The 26,117-nt window shown below is 38.9% G+C and overlaps 1 protein-coding gene across 11 annotated transcripts in view; it reads left to right on the top strand.

Annotated features, from left to right (window-relative positions):
- LOC137483732 (ubiquitin-conjugating enzyme E2 E1) overlaps window positions 1–26,117 on the top strand; it is a 45,515-nt gene that overhangs the window by 17,983 nt on the left and 1,415 nt on the right. For all 11 annotated transcript variants that reach the window (XM_068207104.1, XM_068207096.1, XM_068207078.1 and 8 more), the window contains 2 exons: window positions 18,531–18,663; window positions 25,663–25,810. In XM_068207104.1, coding sequence (XP_068063205.1) covers window positions 18,531–18,663; window positions 25,663–25,810 — 281 coding nt within the window. The remainder of the gene's footprint in view (window positions 1–18,530; window positions 18,664–25,662; window positions 25,811–26,117) is intronic.

Genomic DNA, 26,117 nt, shown 5'->3' with positions numbered 1-26,117 from the left:
GTTATTACCATTTGATGCTGCCTCTCTACACACTGCCAAAAGTCCATGGTATATTACATTTTTATTGTTATGTAAAGCAGCTGTAAAACAAACTGTGGTTGTGTAAATGTATTTGAAATCTTTGCTATTGGCTACTTTAGTTTTTCCCTTTATGTCTCTAACTCTTACATTTATAGTTTTGCCACCACAGAGAGCTAATGAAAAGCAAACATATAGATTATTAAAAAAAAGGTAATGCTATTCACAGATTCACATTGCTTCCTTACTCATTTATTATTCTGTTTCTCAGTATAAGAAAAGATAGGAAGCACATGCGGTGCTGGGGTGTTTTTTGGTGGGAGGATTGGGGATTTTGTCTTTTATTGCATTGCTTTTGCTGTTAAAGTCCTCTGATTTTAGGAGACTTCAGGAGTTGTAGACCTAGTGGGCGTACAGCAGACAAAGGAAGAAGATAAATTTATGTGCAGTTAGACATTGATCTGGATGAGGGAAGGTCTGTTTAACTTCTTTTCTTTTAGTACTTGCATGCCTGTGGGCAGTCAGGCCCATGTGCATCCTTGGCACACTCACAGGGTTATGAAAAGTGATTTCTTTTATGTGTTCAGGGTTCTCTTTACAAGTAGTACTGAAGAAAACAAGGGGTTAAATTATCCTATATTTTTGATTCTTCCTGTATGTCTTTAAGTATGTAGTAGAACACTACGTCTCATAAAATTATGACGCGAATGCATTTAAGGATCTGACTTTCCACAAAAGCTGTTTCCAGTAAGAGTATTCATTGGGATGGTGAATCTGTTAATCATTCTTTGCCCTAGTGGGAAAAGTGTGTGAAACCAGCACAACAGCCACTGGGCAACCTCTCTCACCATTTCTCATCCATGCTGGCCACAGCTGCTAAGACATTTTTTATAGGTAGACTTTTTCTTAGTTTAAGCTGATTTTCTGCTTTAATTGGAGCTTGCACAGCTTAGATCTTGCTTTCTAGTCTTTTCAGAAATACACCTGAACTCAGTCGACACTGAACCCCAGAGCTGCCTTCCCTCTGTAACCTGGCCTGGGGAGACATATCTATTTGGTGGAGGTCTGTTCTACATGGATTAAAGGAACAGAAACTATAAAGATTAAAAGATGCTCAGGAGGAGAGCATGTACTTGGATTTTGCCAGCAGTTAAAAGTAAATCTCTTACAGTAAGGAAGACTCTAAATGCTGCCTCTCAATATGTGTTTTGCAGTAGTTGAATTGTTCAAGAAGACTGAACCACTACCAGACTTCAACTTTGAAATGATGAAGTAGATTTTAGCTTGATTTTTATTTTGCCTGCCATTTCATTTTGCAAATTATGAGGTAATTCATAGTAATTTGCACATTTTAAAACTGTTTGATGCTATCTGGGACAACAGCTCTAGGGAACAGTGTTGAATCAGATCTGCTTTTTGTCAGCAGTGTATTTAAAGCATGTATGTGTGTGCAAACACATATTTTCCATTCACTTACCACAGTGCAGTGGAAGTTTTGAGGAAGTAAAGAGGTTTGGTTTTTTTCTTTATTTTTTTCCTCCTAAATGTGCAGAATTAGCTACGTGGAAAAGAATCACTGTAAGATCAAGTTTCCTTTTCTTCAGCATTTAATTTGACTTGTAGAAGTTGAGAGTATGTGTTTTCATAAAAACTGCAAACACTGCGTCACCCAGGAGAAGAAGGACACATAGGAAAGTCTCTTAGGGGTGTGCAAAACAGACTCCAAGGGTAACACTGACTTGCCAGTTAACACCAGTGGTATAAAGGGTAAAGTCAAACTATTTTTCATGACTGAGAGGGGATCAGTGCTGCCATAATGTATATTCTTGTTGTTATTTTGTAGCAAAAATGATAATACAATTCTAGATTCGCTGTAATGGAATACCCTATGGGAATGTGTGTGATCAAGTCACTGAACGGTGTGAGTACAGCTATGGGGATGTAGAGGTTTTGTGTACTCTAATTTTATACATTAAATAGTGTCTGTATGATCAAAGCTAGATATAACAGGACGATTATCTCACAAGTTTGTTAAAAGATGTATGACATTTTTAGAAAGCTCAATCTGAAAGTTGTCGCTCTCAATCAGGACGCCTCATTTTGTGTATCACCCACTTGAGTTTCCTTTTTGTATCTGATCCTGTCATCAAGTAATAACTAATTGTACTCTTCTACCCTTGGCTAATCATAGCAGACTAGTGGCTTTCTTCTAGTATTTGCAGTGTTTTAACTTGGAACAATGAATTTCCTAACTGTATGAGAACACTTTGTTTATTTATTATCTGTTTCATTGTTGAAAATACACTTAAAAAAAAAATCTGATCCAAATGATATATATTGTCAACAAGAGTTTCTCTGCTCCAGAAATTTGTTCTCAAGTCATCAAAGCTGGGCAGTATAGGTGAGGCTTTTTCATGTGTATCAAATGTATGCTAATAAATCTAGTGTAAAGAACAAGGATCCCATCATCCTGAAGAAAGAAGCATCGAAGTGTGTATTTTTCCTTAACTGCTGCATTGTTTCCATTAAAATAAATGAGGAAAGTTGGAATTTGGTATAGTAAGACGCAGTGCAGGCTGGTAGTGGATGTAAGGGCAGGCAACCTTTGTATTTAGGGATCAGTCCTATAGCTGAAGTAACATAAAAACTCTGTCATTTCTCTGAATTGTCCTTTCCTGTCCTACAATAACTAAATGAGGCAAGGTTTCCACTGAAATTTTAACACCAATGTCATCAGTCTGCAATCTGGTATGTTCCCTCTGAAACCTACTTCCACTTGCTTTTACAAATTCCTTGCCTCTACATGGACATACCTGTTTAATGAAGTGTTTTGGTTGAATCATGCTTTTGTTTGATGCAGCTTACACCCAGATAATGGTAGTTACACGCAAATACAGATGTACACCCTTCCTGCAAGTGCCCAGCAATGTCATTGGCAAAATGGTGGCATCGAACCCTTGTTAAGCTGCTCGTCCATGACCATGATGATGGCATCTGAGAACTTGCTTATGCTCACAGAGGAAGCTGCAACTGTTGACTAATTGCTTCTACAATGAGATTTAAAATAGCATGCTGAGTATGTGTGATACCAGAGGTTTGGGTGATGTTACATATAAAGTTATGCTCTTTTGCTTTTTTAATTGTCCCTCTCCCTCACTAGCATCGTCAGCCATACGCACAGTATTTCATTTGGTTAGTTTGTGGTTCGTTGGAGTGGTTTGTTTGGTTTGTTTTTTTCCCAAATATAGACATACCAGCATTGAGTAGGGGAGCATTTTTAAAGCTTTTGGTATTTGGTTTCTCATTTTCTGTCATAAACCTTATGCCTAAAGTTCATAGGTTTGAATTTCTTTATTCCTTGCTCGTCTTTCTCTGATTCTTCTAGTAGGTAGGTAAGTTTACTCTGGAAGAACAGACATTTACTCTGTCTGGAAGAACACAATCAGGATGAAATACTTCAGTCATTTAACTGCTAACTTCATGCTGCACTGAATTCTAGTGTAAGAGAAAATAAATTAGAAGCATCTGTTTTCTTTTTCTCATAACAGAAGAACCAAGAGAGATGTTGTATTGAAATCAAAGATGGCAAATAGAAGAGCAATAAAAGGAAGATATTATATGTGTATTTCACACATATAATTAGTCTCTGGAACGTACTGTCATAGGAGATTATTGGGGCCAAGAACATAACAGAATTTGAAATAGATTTGGGCAGGCATGTGGCTATCATCAGTGTTCAAAGTCAGTGTTATTAATTATGGTGATTTGGGAGCAATATTAAACTCATGCTCCTAGGTTTAAGCAAGATACCTTGAGATATTGTACCAGAAGAGCATGATGGAGGGGTTTTTGGGACTGGAGGGGAGCTGGGGGAGAGTTGTTTGTTTCTTCCAATTAAACTTGCCTATAGACTAAAATCTGTTTTAATTCTGAGCATTACATTAAAATCTTTGTTCATTCCTAGCTTGCACAGAGAGTGTTTTTCCCTCCTTTTCACTTCCACATACACATGTGCATACCTGTCTTTTATCTCTTTGGGACCAGAAATCCTCCTCCCATACTGACTTTGTCCCTTTTCATATCAGGTCATCCTTTTCCACATCCCTTTCCATATCAGGTCATCCCAGAAATTAATTTTTTGCATCATGTCAGATCAAGTTGCAAGGGAATGCCTACGGAAATGACCTACAAAGTGAGCAATAGAATCCAAAGACTTATAAATGATTAATACCTACACAGGGCAGAATCCAGAGTGTTGATTAAACTTGAGTGTGCTGTAATGAGTGAAATCACTATATTTCTGTAAAGGAAGTGATGATGGTAGCAAGCTCTTTACCATGGCTTGCCTTTTAAATTAGTGGCACTTCAGGTTACAGAATTAATTCCACAGAGTGTAAAAATATCAGGAGTGAAAATATGGAAATATGTTAAAAGGCTAGACTATTGTAGTTGACATTTGTGCCTGCAAATCTCAGCAGGACTTTAAACTACACATTTTCTACATCTTGGGGCTAGGGAGGAGAAATATCTTGATATGCTAAAGACTTAAAAAAAAAAAAACCCCTCCAAAAAAAAAAAAAAAAAACCAAACCCCACATAACAGAAAAACCCAACACAAATCCACATCTCTAGATTCAGAGAAGAGGAAAAGGTAGTTGAGCAAAAACTAATAGAAACAAAAATTAGAAATACCTAGGCTTTAGTCAAAATATTCCAGGCCTCCACATTCTTATATTGGGAATGTAGGAAAGGTAACTTGAATAAATCATGTGGCTTTAAACAAAAGAACCTTAATCTCTCCTTTAGAGGTGTTCAGTTCTCTGTAAAGCTCTGTGGCTCTGTGCTTTCCTTATAAGGTTCTGCTCTTGTGTAATTATCTATAAACTACTGTCAGTTTAATGACAGAAGCAAAGCTTGTTTCTTGTTTTGAAGATGCTCAGCAGCAGCATTGATTGATAACAAACTTTTAGACTTTACTCTTCTATAAAAAATACAGCATTTTGTTTTTTCATGGGATGCAGGTGCAACAAGGATGCTTTCAAAAGTGTTCTTTGCTGACAGTAGGAATTAGGAATGCCATAATTACTGACTGGGCTAACTGTGATGAAGCAACCTCCCAATCCAAGTGCTCTGCAGTGGTCTGTCTTTTGCAGTTGCTGCTGGTTCTGTTGGAGGGGTTTTGCTGGATTCCCAAGAGATTTCTGTGCCCTACATTGTATATAAATTCTTTCTGTTGAACTTGATGGAATTTTGTCATTGACTTCAGCTAGTCCAGACTGATAGAGAAGTACTTGCTTTTAGAAGCATACAAATGTATGTTTACAGGATAGACCTTTAGCAATGAGTGGTTTGCCACAAACTTTGAAGTAGGGAAAGAAACTTACTCTTTACTGGCCTTGTGCTCACTAGGGCCATTATCACCTCTGGTGATAAGTTTTCCCATTTTAAAAGAAGGATCATGTGAATGAGAAAAAGGCTTAATTCGAATACATACAAAGTAATGGCTCATCTGTCAGCTTCTGTGAAATGCTGTCCACTTTATCTAAAAGAGTGTATTGGAGAAGTAAACAGATTTTGGAGAGGAGAGATGGAACTTACTTAAAAAAGAAGTTGGAGGACTTCTTATGTGAAGACACAGGGATTGTTTCCTTAAAAAAAAAACCCTGAAAAACCAAACCAGCAAATGTAGTGTTTACAGAATCACGGAATTTGCTGAGTTGGAAGGGACCTACAAGGATCATCAAGTCCAACTCCTGGCCCTCCAAAGCCCCATCCTCAGGGATTGACACCATGTGTCCAACAGTATTGTCCAAACACTTATTGAGCTCTATCAGGCTTGGTGCTGTGATCCTTGCACTGGGGAGCCTGAGCCTTTTTCTTATTTTTTTAACCTCAAGAGAAAATAGAGAGGAAAGTTTTTTTCCTCTTTTAAGACAAGAACATAGGCATATGGAATGAGATTAAAAGATACTGAAATTTAATTTGTTCACTTTTTACAGAACAGAATGGGGCACAGGGGTTCCATGCTGTGTTACATTACTGAAAGCAGGAATTAAGCAAGCCTCAAAAAGTCCTAGGCTTCTATGGAGGGCAAAATCAGACAGAATTACTGCAGCTGATTCATAATACTGATTTTAGAAGGAAAACATGGATGCCTGGTGTTGAGGCTCAAGCCGTTACCACTGAGGGTGTTGTTATGATAGAGGAAAACAGAAAACTTGGCAGAAACCTTCTGATGCCCATCTCTGACCATTTGACACTGGAAGCCAGTGAGATACGAGGTGTTAAACTAGGTGGTCTTCAGATCAGATCCAGCCTGGAAGATCTGTATTTCTTTTGATAAGCTAGTAGATAAAATTTGCACTTGACCTGTGATCAAAATCTTTGGAGTAATACTATCTCTAGTATACTAATGTGTGAAATAAACTTTATTTTAACATTTTTCTGTAGGAGAAAAATACGTTCAGAAAAAAAATCTTTGTAAGTTATATTGTAAAAAGGTTTGTGCTGTGTGAAACACACTCATATATATATGTGTGTGTGTGTATATTTATATATAACAAAATCACTATTAAAAGTGATTTCTAAAAGTATTTTTGGTTATATTTTTGTCAGATTAGTACATCTCTTAGAGAATTGAGTCTTAAAGCACAAAACAAGGACACACTTTGGTGTTTCACTTCACTACTTAAGGTTGACTTTACCTGATCAGATTTCAAGTTTGTAGTATCATTAACTCATGGCTTGAAAGTTGCACGTGTTTTGTGTATATTTATGTAGAGTGAATTAAAAAAACATATTAATATTGGTTAGTTTGCTAATCTGTTAATGATACTGTCATTGGGATGATTTTTTGTGAGTGATGTGTTCTACTCTTCTAACGCTTACAAACTCAGCAGAAGAGTGTTAGTTTCAGCTATTTTACCTTAATTGGAAAAAAGTTGGCTCATCATAACCTGTAACTACCTTTGATTAAATACCAAATATAATTTTTTTAATAATAGGTTAAGTCACTTTTAATGATGGGAATGTCAGCTGCCTTTGGAAATTATCTGTTCTCCCTAATTTGTTAAGAAGGCTGTTTGTGTGTACTCTAAGAGTTTTATTTACTGGCCTTTCTGAACTGAGGTCCTGACATAGAAACTTAAATAAAGAAATACTTGCTTATTATTTTATCTTGAAAGTTCAGGTGGAGTTGTCTAGACTGGATGAGAAATTTTACAACATAGTGTAAATAGTGTAAATATATTTACATTGTAAAAATATTGCTGTTTGAAAATCTTTATTTCACTACAAGAAATACTTAAAATGCCTTTAATAAGAAAAATCAAAGTAAATGAATCTGGAGTGGCTGGAAACAAATCACTTTTCTTTGTGCTTAGAGAGATTTTTCCCTACCTTCATATATCTGAAAACCCTGCGATTTGTAGCTAGTGAGAGATTTATTTTTCTTATGTTGTTATGTATGGAAAATTGCATCAAGCACGGGTATTAAGGCTGACATTTCTTCCAGGTGTTTTGCCATACCACTGTGTGCTATTATGCTGTTTTCATATTTGTGGCTAATTAGAAGCAACGTGTTCAATTTGTGTTCAGAAACTTAATAGTCTAATATTAGGTGCAAACTGCTCATCTATCTCTACATCAATTCTACAGTTTCCTCGGCATTTATGGAAATGGTTAGAGCATAACAAAGGCAAGGCTCAGCTCTCAAAACATACGCCTAATCTTGTCACTCTTGCTTCAAAGTATAACTAGTAACACTGCTGAGGTTAAAAGGTTAGAACTTGTGTGCTGTTCTCTGTCTCTAAGACACTTGCATGTTTCTGTGAGGTGTGCTCTCCTCCTTCTGCCTCTACAATAGAAAACCACTCGCTAGAACTACTGCCAATTCAAGTGTTACCACCATCCAATGAAGAAATGTGTATTTTAGACTCTTTTTTGTACATTTCTTAGATTGCACCAGAAGTTTGTGAGGAAAGTGTCTTTCTTTTTTAATGACTAGAAAAGCCTCCATGGCAAAATACATGAGGTATTATTTAATGCGAGTGATTTCAGGTAATTAAACTGTGAGTTTAGCATGACTTTTTTTTTTTTTTCTTCATGGCACCGAAAAGTTTATTTTAAACTAAGGATATCAGTGATCAGCTGAAGAAGCAAATTCCTAAGCCATGTGGGACCAGGAGTGATGTTGAGGAGGACGCCTGAATTTCTTGTGCTCCCTAGCAATTCCCTGTTCCCTGCCTGCCATTGTTCTCTGTCAGCAGAACTTAACTGCCACACATGGGAATTGTCTTTCAGCTTATTAAATTGTTGCTAGGTCATCTCTCTTTGGTGGAAATTAAGGAGGAGAAGACACCAAGTGTTGACTTGTGTGAATGTAACATGTTTTTCATAAAAGGTGTAAGTGACATAATGCCCTAATTTGAAACTATTATTGCTTGTCACTTCATTGCTTCATTGTCATTGATGTTTCCTTACATTTGGGACATTTGGACATTTCCAAATAAAACGGTCACGAAGTAAAGATATTGGGAAGTTTGAAATTCATCTATGAGGTTTTTTTTGCATTGCACGGGGAAGTTGCTTAACATCAATTGCCAAGTAGGGTTCTGAGGAGAAAAAGATAATTTGTGAAGACTATATTTGTTCTTCAAGTTAAGGCATGCAAGTTGGCCACAAAACTGTATACATTATTTAAGAGCACTGCTTAGTCACTTCTGGCTCCTAATGAGGATTAAATTTAATGTTCCTAATACTTTGAAAAAAAAAAAAATAAACAAAAGTTTGGAAAGTCACTGCAAGCACCTGTTTAGGCTATCCTTTATGCATGTGAATCTGCTATAGAAAAATCAAAGTTCTATTTTTCTTATTAAATCTCTTGATAGATTTTTGGGGTTGTTTTGAAGGTTTTTCCCTCTAACCAGCTTAGAAATATTTGTATCTACTATAGTAAATGTTGTCTAGCTATTGTGACTGGCTCGCATTATTAATGGGAACAACTTGCAGTGGTATATAAACAATTTTATGGCTGGCAGCTGTGCTGTACTACAGTGTAGGTAATCTTGTTTTACTTAAAGCAAACTTTTATCTTAGATTTCTGTTTCTAGTCTATGCATGCCAGAGTTTCAAAACTCAAAGGCAGTGTTTTCAAATTATTATACTTTTCTGCCAGGTAATTTTGATAATTTAGAACTGTGAAAATCAGGAAATATTTTCTCTCTGGGTAGTACAGCATAATTGAGAATATTTTGTTGTTGTTTTGAGAAGAGTAACCATATTTTGAGCTGTTACTGGCTGGTTTGTGTAGTTTTGCTGTTAGCACCCACAGTGAAATAGGTTCATTCAAATGCAGTGATCTTCATTTATTTAGTGAGTGGCAAGGAAAGGAGGTTTAATGTAGGTAAAGAAGAAGGGGAAGACATCGAGATTAGACTTTTTTTTTCTTTTTATCTTTCATGTATCTTTAAGATAAGTCCTTCAAGACATAGTGTATTTTGTTCAGCAACATAATGTTATCAGTATCAGCATTGGCATGCTGATGGGAAGCAATATAAAGATGTGAAGCCAGGATAATGGGATGTTCCTCTGGTTAAGTGATGTTGACTCTACCTATTTACATCTAATGGGAAGGGGACTTTCTTTGTTGATTGGCTGATGGATTGTTCTAATTTGTAACGTATTTTTAAGGACAAGTTGGTTGGTAGGTAGGTAGATGATGGGACAGGTAAATCAGTTTAGGAGCCTGTGGTACAGTAGCAGTTTTTTTTTCCCTTAGGTTATGTTCTCTTGAAAACTTAGAAGTTGCATATAAACTAGTAATCTTAAAATACTATTTTGTCTGTTCCTAGTACAGACTTTAAGCGGAATTCCTCCATTCAGTGCAAGAGAGATGGTAGTGTATCTCTGGTCTGGAAATGTATTGACTCTTCTCTTTCAAATAGCTGTTTTCCTCCCCATGAAAGTAAGAAAGTTAGCTCAAGGAGGTAGTTGGGTAAAGCCTCAAGAACCTTGTCCTTATTAGCGTGAGGAAGCTCAACAGTCTTGTTTGCTTTCAATTTTCAGCATAGCAGAGGTATCTTGGCAGTTGTTACATAGCATCTTTAACTTTCTGGGGCTGTTTTTTTCAAGTTGGTTTGTAGCTGCTGTTGCCCTTTCAATTTAATTTATTTAGGATATGTATTTCTTGATCTACAGAATTATAATGAAAGCAATAGGGTAAATGGATGATAAAGTCCAAAATAAACAGTCCACTATGTTAGCTTGGTGCTGGATAGGTAGGTTTATGAAATAGGTGGGATTCTCTGGTTTGTTTTTTTTTTTTTTTCCTTGACAGGACAAGCAACTTGTGAAGAGACAGAAGTGTCCAGATCATGTGGGTTCAAATGTATTACTTTTACAATTGATGTACTACAGGGCTCCTAAATATTTATGATGTACTGGGGAGTTTTATCTTCTTAGTGAGATCACCTTCTGTATTCTCACTCTGGTGAGAGCAGGACAGGAGATGGGCATGATAGAAACACAGATGTAGGTCCCAGCTTGATTCTGGAATGGCAGGTTAATTGTGGTAGATTTCTATTTTCCTTAATGCATAAAGCACAGTATTTAAGAAAGAACCCTGTTATCATTCAGTATAGCACCTCTAGAGCTTATGGAGGGCAAGGGGATATTATTGAACTGTTTAGTTGTCAGAAGGGGTAGTTTCCTTTCCATGTATGAAGAACCTACCATATCCCAGTAAGTGCCAGGAGGAAGTAGATTTGCTTTCTTTTCAGGAATACACCACATTTGAGATTAGTGAAACAAGAACTTTCATATTTATCAGTAGTATTGATTGTTTTTTATTTGTCTTTAATTACAGGTCTGTCAATTTGATTCTAGGCAACCAGTTTAGGGTATGCTTGCTTTATGCAACCATTAAAGTTACAGAAATAAATAGGTTCACTAGTTATATTTCTACATCAATTTCCAAAAACCTGTTGGAATATGAAGAGGCCCCTTAAAAATGGTGTAGTTGCAGAAATAGTGCATTTGTGAAACTGCCTGGTTTTGCTTACCAACTGTAAATTACACATCTGTGCTATAAATACATAAATAATTTGGAAATGAGGTCTGATGATGTGTAATAATTTCTGTCTCCATGTTGGTAGTTGATAGTCAACAGACAAATGGCAGGAAGGAAACTGATTTAAAAATAACATGAGGTTATGTTGGCAGACCTCAGATTCTACCATCACATATTCTTGTCATTTTGAATGAGAAATTGCTTATTGTTAGGTGGGTCAGATTCTGTGTTACTCTTTCCCAATTTGTTTTATTGTTTCTTATACAGAGTATTATTTAATGGGACGTGTAAGGTCACGTATAAGCTGGGACATTTTAATTTATTTAATTTTTGTTCACAGCCTCAAACTAAATATATGAGGAGAAAATAAAAAAATTTGCATACAATGAAAATAATTTCATTCATTACTTAGTCTGACATTTTCTGTATTTCTGTACTGTACATACTAAAGTCTCAGACTTACAGAAACAGCCTTTCTGCAATCATGTATGACACTGAAAATGTTCCTACATGTATGTAGCGGGACAAACTTCAAGTACTTTGCAGTAGAGAAGGCTACAAAGAAGCCACTGGAAAGAGAAACTGAAACCCTTGAGAACTGAGCAGGCGGGATTTATTTTCAATTTTGGAACCAATGCTAAATGGATTAATTTCTCTTGAACCTTTTTATAAGGACTTGCTCCTAAATTGGAGTGATTATTGTTAAATTAAATAGAGCTGCAGCACACTCCTGAGAATATCATAAGTCTCCTTCTGACCTCCCTGAGGTCAAAACTGAGATTTTATTTTGAATCTTTGAACCCTGGTTTAAAAATCAGACTCTGCAATGGAATAGTGTAAGAGAGTTGGCCTTTTCACCAGGTAGCTTAGTAGTAACTTCACAGTTATATTTTGTAGAGACTGAAATATTTCATGTGAAAGTCCTAAATTTGCAAGTACCGCATAGCATTTCTGTTCCTATTGTAATAGAAAAAGAATGAGATCTTGGCTGTGGTAATGGTTGTTGTGTGATCTTATTGCCAAGTATTTTTTATATAAATTGGAAAACGTAGTCTTTTTTTTTTTATTCCCACAAAGAAATCCCCCTGATCAGTTTTACTTGAAGTCCCATAAATCCCTGCATTACACCTTATCAGCTCCATTATCAGAGCTATTTAGTTACTTATTTCCTTTTTTAACCTAGTAAGAAAGTAATTCACTTCACCATTTATCCTTCAGTTTAAGCTTTGTGCAATTGTTCAAACCTTCCTAATTTTACATTAGGTTGATACTTAAGGGAAAAGCTTTCCCAGATGTTAAAACAGAAATTTTGTGCATGAAAATGCAGGGAAGAATGATATTATCTCTAACTCTGTTGGAAATGTGGTGGGATTTGTAAGGCACTTATGCTTGTGCAATAATATTGTGACTGCATTTTAAATTGAAGACAGAAAACACAGTAATTTCAATGACTTACAAGAAAAATAATAATATTTATAGCTTTGTACTTCAGAATCCTATCCCTGAACATGAACTAGAAGAAGAATTAAGTTCGATTTTCAAAATTTTATGTTTGCGTTGCTGTAGGAATATTAAGTTCCATCTTTGCTCACTTACCTCTCTACCTCTTTTCCTTCCTTCTTATGTTTTAACTAAAGCTGGCTGCAACTTTTTCTCTTGCTGTCTTTTCCCTCTATCTTTTATTGAGCCTGCAGGAATGTCACCTGATATCAATCCATCATTTTTATGTTAACACAGAGGAGCAGCTTGGGTGTGTGTAATGACAGTGGGCAAAAATTGCCACTGATTCATGTAGGCACGTGGTAATTCAGTATGTTACCTTTAATTTGCCACCGTTGCCCAGCAGTGGTTTTCTTGTGTTGTGATTATTTTTTTTCCTTTATTTTCCTTTAATTTCCATTCTTTCACTTAAAAATGAGAGGCATCATGCTTTTAAACTACTTTGCCAAAAAAATAGCAATTAAATGGATGGCCCCGGGTATCCTTTTAATTGCTTCTGTTTTGTCTATTTGGATTTCTTCCTAATAACTGTGTAATGTTTTAATGCTTATTTTATAATTGAAAAACCTTTGTAAATTGTGTACACAGGTCTTTGGATTGTATTGTAGCAGGCTTGGCATAGTGGGGTCCTGCCTGTGAATGATTTGGTAGCTAAAGCATTTGCAGAAGGTGACAATTTATTTCTAAAATTAGAACTGTGCATTAATATGAAGGTTTTGAAGTAATGTTTGGGCCAAAGGATTAGCTCCATTTTGTTTTGTGGGTTTTCACTCTGTCCTTCAACACTCCCATTTTAAGACAGCTTGCTTAAGGATCTGTAGAGCAAAATTTCTCTGAATGGGGGATTTGGTGTTTGTTTTCAGTGGCTAAGATGGACGAGCTGTCCTGCTTCTTTGTAAAGGTGGCACCTGCCTCCCTCAGTGATCCAGTATTTCTGGGATGCTTTGCCCATCTCTCCACCCGATTCAGCTTAACAACATAAGTGAGCAAGTTCAGGGGTGGACCCACCCATTGGGCCATGAGAAAAGAAAGTGTATTTACCCTGAGGTCAGGAGTGGGTTGAGTTTGTCAGAATAATGGAGGTGCAGCAGAACTTCATGTGAGAATGGTACGCTACCTGCTTGGCAGCCAAAACTTCTAATGTGTTTTAGGCTTAGATCTTTAGAGAAGAAAATAGGGGAAAAAAAAGAAAAAGGGGGTGGTGAAAGAAAAGGGACCTTCTAACAGTCAGCTGTTTCCTAAAGCTGCCTAGTAAGTCCATAACTGAGACGCACTTCCATGTTGAGCGTTTAACTATTTCTTACTAGAAAACAAAGGAACAGCAAAAAAAATCGATGTTGCTGTCAGTTTGTAATGGTGAAGTTTTACTTTGGAGATCATTAGATTCTCTGCCACCTTGAAATTCCCGTGTGGTGTTAGCATGTTGTTTGCTTTCTGATTTGAGCTGTGTCCCTTGGAAAAGGTCATTTCTGCAGTGTTTTTAGAATTTATGTTTATTTTCCCCAAGTGTGCAACTTCAAAACAGCTTAGCTACTAGCATCAGACTCTTCATGTTTAGGGCGAAATAGCCTCCAAAATAGCACCTAGGGATATGGAGTAGCTGGTGTATGAGTTCAGGGGTTTGTTACTTGCAATTTTAACTGAAATATATTGTACGTTTTCATTAGGTGTTATTTCGTTCATCATACCATGGAATCACCCTTCTTCTCTTCACGCTGAGAAGATAGCACGGATAGCAGTCTGTGGCACTTCTAAACTACTCTGCTAAATTAGTTAGCTTTTAAAAGGAATATGTGCTGCTTTGGTATATCAGGGTATTGACCTAGTGCCTGTAGCATCAACTATTTTGATTTATCACTGCAGTGATCTCCTATTGTGCCTTCTGTATCTCAAAGAAGAGAAATTAAACTATTTGCTAGTCTGAATTTTCACAAAGGGGGGCACTTACATTATCATTTGGTCCACTCCTAGAAAGGACCAGGTAGTTTCTAAATGAATAGCATGTTTACATAAACAATAGACTCCTACTGAGTCATTCTCCTGGAAAGTACCATCACTGTATTCCCAGGGATTTTCATACATTAGCTATATGTGGTGAATACCAGAAAGTCCTGCCTTCCCTTGTGGCATAGGCATATTTTGAGTGATTTGCCCAGGATGCCAGGGCAGAGGAGGAAGCTGAGTTTGTGTGTGCAAAATATCAGGGTGGTATCATGTATTGCAGACCTGTGGTGGAGGTTATATCTGGCAGGCTTAATAAAAAAAGCCACAGGCTGGGTGTTCTTGTAGATTGTCTGTCATTTCAGCTTTTTCCATTTGTGAAAGAGTGTGGGTGTGGGGGTGTGTGTGTGTGTCTTCTCCATGAAGACTGAATCTCTGAGACAGAGTTCTGTGTTTACAGTTCCTCAGTATTGCAAGGCATCTGCAGCTAATTTGCCTAGGCATCGTTCTGCTTCCCAGCCTCTGCTCCAGGCATTTCTAATTTACCCGTTGGATTTTTAAGTTGGGAAAGAATATGGCTCCTGCCAGCAAAGAGAGGCAGAGCAAGATTGGGTTTTTCCAAAGCAGCACAACGCTGGTTAGGACTTGGCCTGTGCAGGACTTTGAGCTTGGTCTCACTTGTGCTGACACTTTCTCTCTGCCTTGGGTTTACCAAGAGGTAATGCCTTGCATTTTCCTGCTTCTAGACTTGGAAAATTAGATACTCCTTGAACAATACCTTGGCTGTGGGAAGTTTCCCACAGAGTGTTTCTGTCATAACATCAGTCTGGGGGATAAGCTAGCATCATTTGGAACAATCAGGATCAGTTGTTACAGTGTGTGCTGTGCATCTTCACTGTTTTTCCAAGAGAGATCTCAGCTGCACTGCAATGTAACACATGCTGCTTGATAGGATAATAATGGCTTGGGATCTTTTCAGTTTTTTTTCTGAGTAGTTTTTCACTCTGAATTGCTGGTCTTTTATTCATTTCTTCCTTTGGAAGGGAAGAGGTTGTAGGCTGTTGAGTTAATACAGAAAGTTATTGCTCACATACTCTCTTCTTGGAGTAGAAACAACTTCTATTTAATTGGTTGAAATCGTCTTTCTAGCGGTCATATGTTGGACAGCTTTAAAGTGTTGTATTAGTAGCTCTAGACACTTAATTTGAGCAGTGGTGACACATATCAGGCAAGGTGACAGCTGTGCCAGTGAGTCTTGTGTCCATGCATCAGTGAATTTCTTTTTGAAGCAGATAATGGCAAGGGTTTTAAACAAACAATGTAGTCTTTAGCCTTTGACAGTTTCCATATCTCCACCAAAAGTTAATGCCATTGTTCTTGCACTGTGGTCGAGTATTGTCACTTTTCTATTATGGACTAGGTCTTCGTGAGCTGTTTGATATTACCAATCCTAAATTGAATCTAAGTAGTATCATACTTGAAGCTGACTTGCATCATCCTCATTCAGTCTTTCTTTTATAAGAAATCAATGTTAATGTGTAAAAGTTGGACATGCACAGCTATTTTACTCTGTTAATTGAATTATGAAAAGCTTAAAAGGAAAGCTTAGCCTGTCATTGTTAAAGCCTACTGATGTCTTACAAAGATGTTGCACTCTTAATATGGCAGTATATTACTTGTGTGCAGTGATGGCTCTAATTGGAAATCTAATAGGATACAAGAGATTTCTAAGACTATTACTAATGATAATATATTTTTTAAGTCTGTGGGAGTTTTTTATTGACAGTCCCTTGGGCTGAAGCTGGAAATAAAATGCAAAATGTTGAAATATTTCTCATTGGCTCAGAGGGCTGTATTCACTGCTAATCGCACATCACATTTTTGAGTGCTGAAGTGCTCTCCATTGGCAGTTCTGGTGATATAAATTCCAACAGTAAATCGGTGCTACTGAAGTTCAAGTACCTGTTCCCGTTCAGTAGCTCCACCTTTAGGGGAGGGAGGGAGGGAGGGAGGGGAGGATGATTGCCAGCACAACTTGCAGTAATGACAGTGTGTCAGTAGGTTGCTAATAGGTACATAAAGAGGTGATTCCTTGGAGCGGTGGCTAAGGGTGCCCCAGAGAGTCCTTTTCAGTAAGTTTGCACAGTTAAGTTGGTGTCTTTCCAGAGCCAGAACTTCCCTCAAAACACAACACTTTTCCAGTCTAGCGCACAAGTGGTAGCTGGAGAGTACTGAGTGCCCAAATATATGGACCTGCATAGGACAGGGACAAGTCGTTAAGGTGGTGTGGGATACCAGGAGTGTTCAGGATGGAATGGCTTTTACTTTAATTTAATACTGATCTTGAGCTGTGCAGGGTTTTGTGTTCTGGAGAGAAAAATCTTTCCCTTGTGGCTGGTGCATCATTTGCAGAGAATCTGTCTACTGCTTTCTTACATGCTTTCCTTTCCCTAGAAGCATGTTTTTTTGTCATAACTTTACCATTGTTAAATTATCTAGCACCAACATTGTGAAATTTTATTAGGTTAATCTGGAAAAAAAATGGTAGGTTTGATAACAGAATTAATTCCCTTTCTCTCTCCTGATTCCCCTGCTGTCAAGAACATGTTCACCAGTACTGGGAAGAGCAGGGGAAAAAATGTCTCTGATCACTGTTTACAATTTATGTTCTTGCAATTGTATTTCTGTTTGTAACATTGTTATTAACACGTAGTGATTACTCTTGTTCTCTGCATATTAATCAAATGCACATTGTCATATGTATATTGAAATTATTGTATTGCCTTCCCTCTCAAGTGATACTGCTCTGTGATTATTATAATATGAAAAGAGCCTGGGTTTTGCCTTCTGTCTTAGAGAAGCCTTGTTAAAAGAAGGAGGAAAGAAGAGCAAGGCTAGTTTTCATTGTATTAGGAATGTTAAGATCCATCCCCTTCAGAACAAGGGGAGAAGAGATTTCTGAAACCATGGTACATCCATGATTAAAAAAGCTGTGTCAGCACCTCCCGTTATGCAAATATTTTTCCAGCTCTGGCATTTTACAAATGAAATACTACCATAGCAGTAAAGAAGGGAAGAGCCAGCAAAGGAGTCCTGCACCATTAATGGCTTTATAGGTCGAGCTGTACTTAGGAATACTCAGTGACATATGGCACACTACTGAGTACAAGTGTCTGAGGATATCAATAAAACTAATTTTACCAAGCAGACATTTGATCTCTGCAACACCTTTAGTTTGTACTGCTTGTAGTGAGCTGCTGGCAGGTTAGGCAGAATCTCAAATAAGCAGAGCTAATTTGAGAAAGTGCTGTTTTAAATTGGCACAGTGATTTTAATTCCCCCTAAGAAACGCAGTTCCACAATGCAAGCAATATCAACAGGGTAAAATCATGTGGCCTCATCTTAGAAATCAGTGCAGTAGAATGATAAAAGTGTAGAAAATTTTGGCACTTAAGAGCATCATCATTAATTTGGCTTCCTTCAATTATGCTATGAGCCTTTGTTAAATAATAATGCAGGATATATTTTAATTTTAAAGAACACACAAGATTAATTAAATAAATTAATAAAATCCTTAATTTGTTTTGTATGGTCTTTAATATGGTACAGTTTTATTAAGACTGAGATGGAAGAGCCATTTCTGAAATACAGTAGGAAATTGTTCTTTGAAACTCAGCTCTTGTATTGTATTGATAGTGTAGTATGTTTAGGAGTAGTTCTGGGCAATGCTGCTCTTGTAACTGTCAAGGGAGAGAAAATGGAAACCATACCCCACCTCTCGTTTCTCAGCTTTGCTAAACAGTCTGGAACACTGATAAGTTCAGGTAAGATGTCTGAGTGTTTGAAAGCATTCAGTCTTCTTTTAATCCCTGTCTTTACTTCAGGTGATGTATAAGTAGTAACACTGAAATATTTCTTCCATATCATACTTGACGAATGTAAGAAGTCATATTTATTTGAGCTGTGGTAGTATTTCTAAATGATTTTGGTTTTTATCTCTTAGTGCTGGCCCCAAAGGTGATAACATCTACGAATGGAGATCAACCATTCTAGGACCTCCAGGTTCAGTCTATGAGGGAGGTGTTTTCTTCCTTGACATCACATTTACCCCAGAATATCCCTTCAAGCCTCCAAAGGTAAGAGACCTGTAGCTAACATCTTAAGTAATGATTGCTAAACATGGATAGCATGCAGTGTTAATGGAGCACAGCCCATTTGAAATCCACTCTTCTTAAGAAAAAACTTAAGCTCACTTTAGACATTACAGGACTTTCTATTAGCTAATGTTAACAGCTTTTCCAGTCCTCTTGATAATTGTCCTACAGCTTGTTTTCTTTCTTCCTGCTTCTGTTTATAAGAAGTCCTAAGCATATAGTGCAAGCATTGGGACAGGACTGAGAAACTGAAAAGTAAATAAACTTGAGAAGACGAAAAATGCTACAAATACTTATTTCTCAAACAACTCAGGTACTGTAAGCATAAGTTACATGTGTTTTGGCCACCAAAGTAGTATTTAATTTTCCAGTTTTGTTGGACACTTGTGTTGTTCACCTATTTGTACAGTAATAAACTTTCTGTAGGTGTGTTATATTTGTGAAGCTCTTACATTCCGGTGTTGTGTTCCAGTGCTCTAAGGCAAATACCAGTGTAAGTGAATGTTATCCAGTGGTTCCAGTATGTGGCCACAGGAAAAGTGTTGGGTTACAACAGGAGCTTGTGTATACACTTGGTATTTGTCTTGTATCTGAAAGCATTAATGTGCATGTTTAACTTTCTACTTAAAAGTTGTTTGATTGTTGAGATAAATGCCAATGACTGTGCCATCTTTCGGACTTTGGTCTAGTCTGTAGCAGAAAGGACTTCTTCAGGCCATCAGTCCATCTCAACAGAGCAAAGCTAATTGCTTACACAAGACAAACTAATACAAGGTTGCCAAATTAAGGAAACTGTTTGCTTGTTCTTGCTCACATAACTTCAGGGTTTCTGGTAGTACCAACAGGTCCTTAAATTCTACCTCTAAGATAGGGCTCCGATTCACAAACAGCATGATCTACCTTGGAACATCTCTAGGGCTTTTCTGCTGACATCCATCCATCTCTTTTTGGAGATTCTCTGGCAACACAGATGGTTCCCATGTCAGAATTTACTTCACTTTAGAGTAGTTTCTTTGTTTGTTTGTTTTTTTGTTTTGGGTTTTTTTTTTAATTTGCTGACTATTTTATTGTCCAACCAACTGTATGCAATTTATTATGTTGTGAGCCCAGTAAGCATTTAAAGAGGGATCTTTTGCTTTTCCATGTGTGCTTTGTTACACCTTTGCTTTCTATGCTACATGTCAGAAGCATTTATCAGCCCAGGCTTGTTCAGACTCATCATAGAATCCTAGAATGGTTTGGGTTGGAAGGGGCCTTAAAGATCATCTAGTTCTAACCTCCTTACTGTGGGAAGATATGCCTTCCACTAGACTACTTTGCTGAAAGCTCTATCTAACATGGCCTTGAACATTTCCAGGGATCGAGCATTCACAACTCTTCTGAGCAACCTGTTCCAGTGCCTCACCATTCTCACAATAAGGGATTTCCTCCTAATAGGTCATCTAAATTAACTCTTTTTCATTTTAAGGCCGTGACTCCTTGTCCATGCCCATGTGAAAAGTCCATCTCTAGCTCTCCTGTGGGCCCCTTTAGGTATTGGAAGGCTGCTCTAAAGTCTCTCTAGAACCTTCTCTTCTCCAGGCTGAACAAGCCCAGCTCTCTCAATCTCTCTTCATAGGAGCGGTGCTCCAGCCTTTTGATTCTCTTGACGGCCCTCTTCTGACCTCACTCCAACAGGTCCATGTTTTTCCATGCTGGAGGCCCCAGAGCTGGATTCTGTGCTTCAGGTGGGGTCTCACAAGTCCTTGTGATTGCCAGGCACAGGTGCAAGGACCTTGCACATGGGCTCATTGAACTTCATAAGTTCACAGGCCCACCTCTCTCTATTCCTCCTAGGCTGCCTGTCCTTGCTTCCTCTTTCTGTACAGTTCCTTTGCGTTTGAGTTTGTCCAGGAGCTCCTTGTTCATCCATGCAGGCCTGTTCCCCCTTCTCTGACAGATGGATCCCATCAGTGCCCAGCAGACCAGGTTTCCCAAAGCAAGTCCCATGGTCTAAGTAGCCAAACCCCTGTCTGTGGCACCAGTCCCATAACCATTTGTTGGTTTGCTAGATTTGACTAGCCCTTTTGAATCCTTTCCCTTTGACCAGGAGGATTGATGAAAAAACTGCCCATGCTCCAGAGTTACTTCCAGGACTGCCTACTTGGCTTTAGTGTTTTTTCTGATACAATGGGTGTTTCCAGGCTCAGAGTAGGAAAGTGGTTCTGCGGGGACACCTCAGTCTTTGGGGGGAAATCTCTTCCTGCAGATCCTTGCCATGGCAAGCTTTTATTCTTCTGCATTATTGGCCCCCTCCCTTCCCTGTGTGCTGGTGGGAGTTTCTGGCTATTTGGCCATAGGATGTGGGTCCAGTGCAGTTTAGAACCAGCTGTCTAACTCCTTCTCAGCAGCTCTGATGCCACACATGTTCTCACTGCCTCCTACAGCTCAGCCAACTGCTGCAGGAGGTTTTCCATCTGGGCAACACCTTTTGCAGGCAGGCCTGCTGGCTGTCCTGCCCAGGAGAAAGGTCTTGACACTGCCTGCAGTCTGAGATCCACTCTGCAGCCTCTCCCTTCAGCAGCTCCATCTGGGTAGAAGTATCTGCCACGGGCAGGGTAGATGGTGCAAATGCCCCAGCCAGAGCTGCAGCCCTTCCTCTTAGATGTGTTCCCACCTTGCTGCTTCGAGGCTCAAGTGGATGCCTTGCAAGACCATCCTATAACTGCCAGAGCTACTGAGACAGCCCTGTATGCCAGGTTCCCCCATGCAGAACCAAATAAACAGTTATGTCATTCCTGCTCAGCCCTGCTTTCTGCTCGTTGCTTCTGACTGAGATTGCTTTGCCTGTATCTTTACATCTAAACCTTCACCCAGATGAAAAGAAGGGTGGGATTAAAGCACCAAACAGATAGGGACTACTTACTGAGGCTTTAAAAGATGAGTTTAGTGGCGACTCACTGTATTGGAGCAGTTTCATTTAAACGGAGTCTTTTATCTAGCAAAGTCCAAGTCGGTTTACAAACCACATGTAGGCATGGAAGTAAAGTCCAGGTAACTTCAGTCTCATTGAGATGATATATAGGAGAAAGCATGGTGGTGCTATAGTAGAACACACTTTTTGTACTTGGACACTTCAGGTTTAAATGAAGAACCATCCTTTGAGAACCAAAGCTGCTCCTTTAAAATCTAGTGTTAATCAGTGGTAATGTGGAAAATGTGATTATCATATCACTCCTGCTTTATTCCTGCTATTTTGTTGATTTCAGATGTCCAACTACTTGCAGTAGAGAGTGAATACTGTTTGTGGATCATGTTTAAGTGGTAGGCTAATGTAATTACAGTAGCCTTCCTGTAAGTGCCTTTTAGGGTAAGAAATACAGAAACAGCTAGTTGAAACAAAATCCAACATATATCACTTTGATGATAAGCACTCACAGAACAGTAGAGTCATTTTAAAATAAAGTAGAATGCCATTTTAAAAGCCTTGATTTCTGAAAAGATGAAGCTGTGTAAGGAAAAAGGACTAGAAATCCTTGAATCTTCCTTGATAAGCCCAGTAAGACCAATGGAAGAAAACCTCTGTGAGTTCTTCGGTAGCTCCTGTGAGGACAGTTCCTACCGTGGTGGGCTGCCCAATGTGAAGTGCCTGTAGTTGAACACATTTCATAACCTGAAACTGAAATTTCATTAAAGGATTTACTTTCTTAAATAAAATTAGGTGAAAATGGTCATCCTGGCAAGCTTCCAAGCCCTAAGGAATATGTGCGAGAGAAGGTGTTGAGGCATAAACACTGACAAATGCTGTGTTTGATGAGCATCTTAGAGATGTGTGATGAAGGATATACAGGTGTAGCCTTTGAGGACTGGGTCTAGCTCTGGCTGAGGGCTTGATTCAGTATGTTGGAGCAGATGTTCTTGGAGAGGATGTTCCTGTAGGAGAGCCAAAAGACTGTGCTAGAAGTGATATTTAGGTTCCTGTGAAGGTATTAGGAGGGACTGCACTACTGTGCTTGAGGTTGGAGAAATGAAAGATCTTAAAATTTGACTTGGAAATGCATTGCATGGTACAAGGAACTTCAGTAGGAGAAATCTGATATAGGGACAGATACTCTCTTTCATGTCCTAAATATGTATAATGGAGTTCTTTTGCATTTAATTGAGCATTCTATACAACACCTTGAAAATGTTAGTGTTAATCTGTTCTGCTTTTTATGTTTTCTCATTTTGTGTTGTATTCTGTTTTTGCCTGTGTTTCAGATAGCAAATGAGTCAGGAACATGCTGGGTGTGCCTGGATTTAGGAGAATCCAGTAAACAAGTATCATTAGAATTTAAGAGTTCAGTATTTGTACTATTACAATGCACATTTTCCCAAGAGTTACATTATGGTTGGGTTAGATTTCATTTACTGAGGTGAAAACAGTAACTTATGTTGACCTGGTGTGTGTGCTTTGATCATTTGTATTAATAACCTCTAACCACTTCCTTCCACCCACTCCTATTCTGCTGCTTGTGTAAATTAACCTCTTCTATCACTTTGGGGTAAGGTTGAGATTAGATTCTTTTATGTCTTTTCAAAAGCTGTGCTTAACTCCATGTAGTTACTGCATTAATATAATCTCAGGTGGGACATTTCCAAAGGATTGTTCAGTTACACTATATTTTTTCTGCTATTTCACATGCTGTTCTCTTCACTACCTTCCAAGTAACTCAGTTTCTTTTGATTTTGGTCTGAATGTACTAGGTTGATGTGAGATTTTTTTTTTCCTTTTTAGGGTGTAATAGCATTTACTTTAAATATTTTTATTTGTTTTCAAGTGGGCTTCCAGTTTCTCTCTCTTCCAGCTCCATTTGATTTCCCTGCACTGCTGGTTTTTGTGCCATCAGCTAAAATCATACATGGCAAACAGCTGGACTATAAGTGTCTGACAACATCCTAGTTCTGAGTTGCTGCTAAAGTGAAAACAAATTTAGATTTTTTTCCACAGTGCTTGGTATAGTTCCTCTAACTGGAGAAAACTGCTCTTAGTGCCATGGATACATCCCTTAAGGATTGTATCTTAAGGTGTGTTAAGGAACCAGGCTGTTCTGCAAGTATATGGGAGTCTTCTTTCATTTTCACTTTCCCCTCCTTCATGAAAAATAATTTTAAAATAAATCTTACTCTTAAAGGCAAACAGCATTCATGCTTTGTTATCAGTTATTAGTCAACTGGACTGAGAAACTGTCTATAGAGTATTTTGCTTTTGTGCTGAGAATCAGGGTTAACAACTTTCTGTCTTTACAAATTAGAACTGTTGACCTATGTTAATTTGGTCCTTATTGTATCAACTTGGAAATACTCCATGCTTTCCCTTCTGGAAGTGTTTAAACTGTCAAAATGGTTACCTCGCTTACAGTTAGAAACCTTCTTGGAAGGAGACCAAAGGTGCAGGTCAAACACAGAAATACTGAGCAGGGCTGGGCTGAGGGAGAGCCTGGAACCCGAGGCAGAGCCATTGCCAGCAACTGCAAATGCCACTAATGTGTTTTGCCCTGAACAGTGTGGGTTGGGGCAGGTACAGCAGAGGTAGATCCACCCTCTGCTCAGGCTGCTGCACGTGTACTTCCACATGACTGCAGGGAGTAATCGCTGCCTTTCCTCCAAAGATTAGATGATCTGGGAAGCAAAGGTCATTTAGGCTTCTTGTCTGCTATACCTCTAAGGCTCCCTAGGTAGAAAGCATCAGGAGTTCTTGGTTTTGGAGTGGCAGCTTTTTGCAGAAGGTGTAGGAGGGTAACACATCTCTGCTCTCTTGCAGTCATTTTGCTATTTCCCCCATAATGTGCAAACGTGCAGGGATTTGGGGTTTCCTTTGTTTGCTTCCTGTTTTAATCCAAAATCCAAGCAGCTCACAAGAAATAAAGCATAAAATCTCCCCAAGCATGCAGTGTGGGTGTCTCCTGTGTGACAAGTAACCGCTTTTGGAAGTCCAAAAATAGCCCATGTGCTCTGTGCATTGGGAGCATTCTTGGAAACACTGCATGGATTCAGTGCACGGGGACATGCCAGTCACCAGAGTTCTGTAGCTGTCACCCTACCCCATGCCTGCTCCCCAAGCCTGTGAGAGCGAGGGTCACAGGCAAATTTTTTGCATCAGAAAGGCAGTAGAAAAAATGAGAATTGACTGGCAAGTTTTATGTGTGGGCTGGTCCCATCTCGAGAGAAAGCACTGGTGTGTTCTTGTCGTACCACACACTTACCAAGTGTGTTTTGCAAATATTTCTGTGACCTATAAACAGACAATAAGATTTCTAGGTGTGGATAGCTGACAAATTTTGAGGATTTAGGACATGAACCCACCAGCCTTTATTCATGCTCATAATCTTAATCCATGCAAATTGCACCAAATTAGTTGTTGCTGTTCACTCGGTGAGTCAGGGCAATGCCTCTGTGCGGGTCCCATGGCGTTCTGAGCACAGATCCTGGTGCTTCTGTTTCCCTTTTGGATAACTTCTGTGGCAAGCTGCCTAGCTCAGTCACATCATGAAAATAAGTAAATCTAACTAACTTCCCCCATTGCTGAGCATCTTAGAAGTGATGGAAGCTGTGATTCCAAGTGTTTTGGCCTGTCTGGAGGATTTTATAAATCCTTGGAAGTCTAGAAGGAGAAAAATGCTGGTGTTAAGGCCTTGGGCCCTTTTGTCACTGGGAACAAAAAGGCAAAAATTAATTAAAAAAAAAAAAAAAAGGTGGGAAAAGAAATTAAACCCACCACGACCTGGGTTTTGCGTTGACCGTGGAAGTTGGCTCCCGAGGCTGTTGCTCATTTTTGTTCTAAATCCGGCTGTTTCTTGTTTCGGCCGCGAGAGGGCGGCGGCGGCCCGGGGAGCCCAGCGTGGGTCAGCCCGGGGCCCGGCGCGCCCGGGCGCTGCTTCGCTCCCTCGCTTGCTACTGCTGCCCTGTGCTCCCCACAGCCTGCGGCAGCCCGGCGCACCCGCTCACACCCCTCTCTTGCAGGTAACGTTCCGGACAAGGATCTACCACTGTAACATTAACAGCCAAGGCGTCATCTGCCTGGACATTTTAAAAGACAACTGGAGTCCAGCGTTAACCATTTCTAAAGTTCTCCTCTCCATCTGCTCCCTCCTCACAGACTGTAACCCCGGTAAGTCCACCTGCCACCTTGAATTCCTCCCAGCACCTAAATAACGTGGCCCTCCTCATTCCATTGGTAGGGCCAGCTCAGTTCATGCCTCTGGTTGAGCACATTTCCCTCTCCAGAGCAGTAAGACTTGGGGGAGGTGTTGGAGGGAGATATACCTTCCCAACCTGAAAACAGGAGGGTTGACCTTTTCCTTTCCATCGACCATTTAAAAGAAGTGGCCAGCTATGTCACAAGTGGTCATCACTGCTGCTCTAATCCACCCGCTGTCCACACAGATAAGAGGAATATGTTTTCATTTCCAAAGTCA

Source organism: Anomalospiza imberbis, chromosome 1, assembly GCF_031753505.1.
Source record: "Anomalospiza imberbis isolate Cuckoo-Finch-1a 21T00152 chromosome 1, ASM3175350v1, whole genome shotgun sequence".
Taxonomy (NCBI): Eukaryota; Metazoa; Chordata; class Aves; order Passeriformes; family Viduidae; genus Anomalospiza; species Anomalospiza imberbis.
This window is presented reverse-complemented; position numbering and strand designations above follow the sequence as displayed.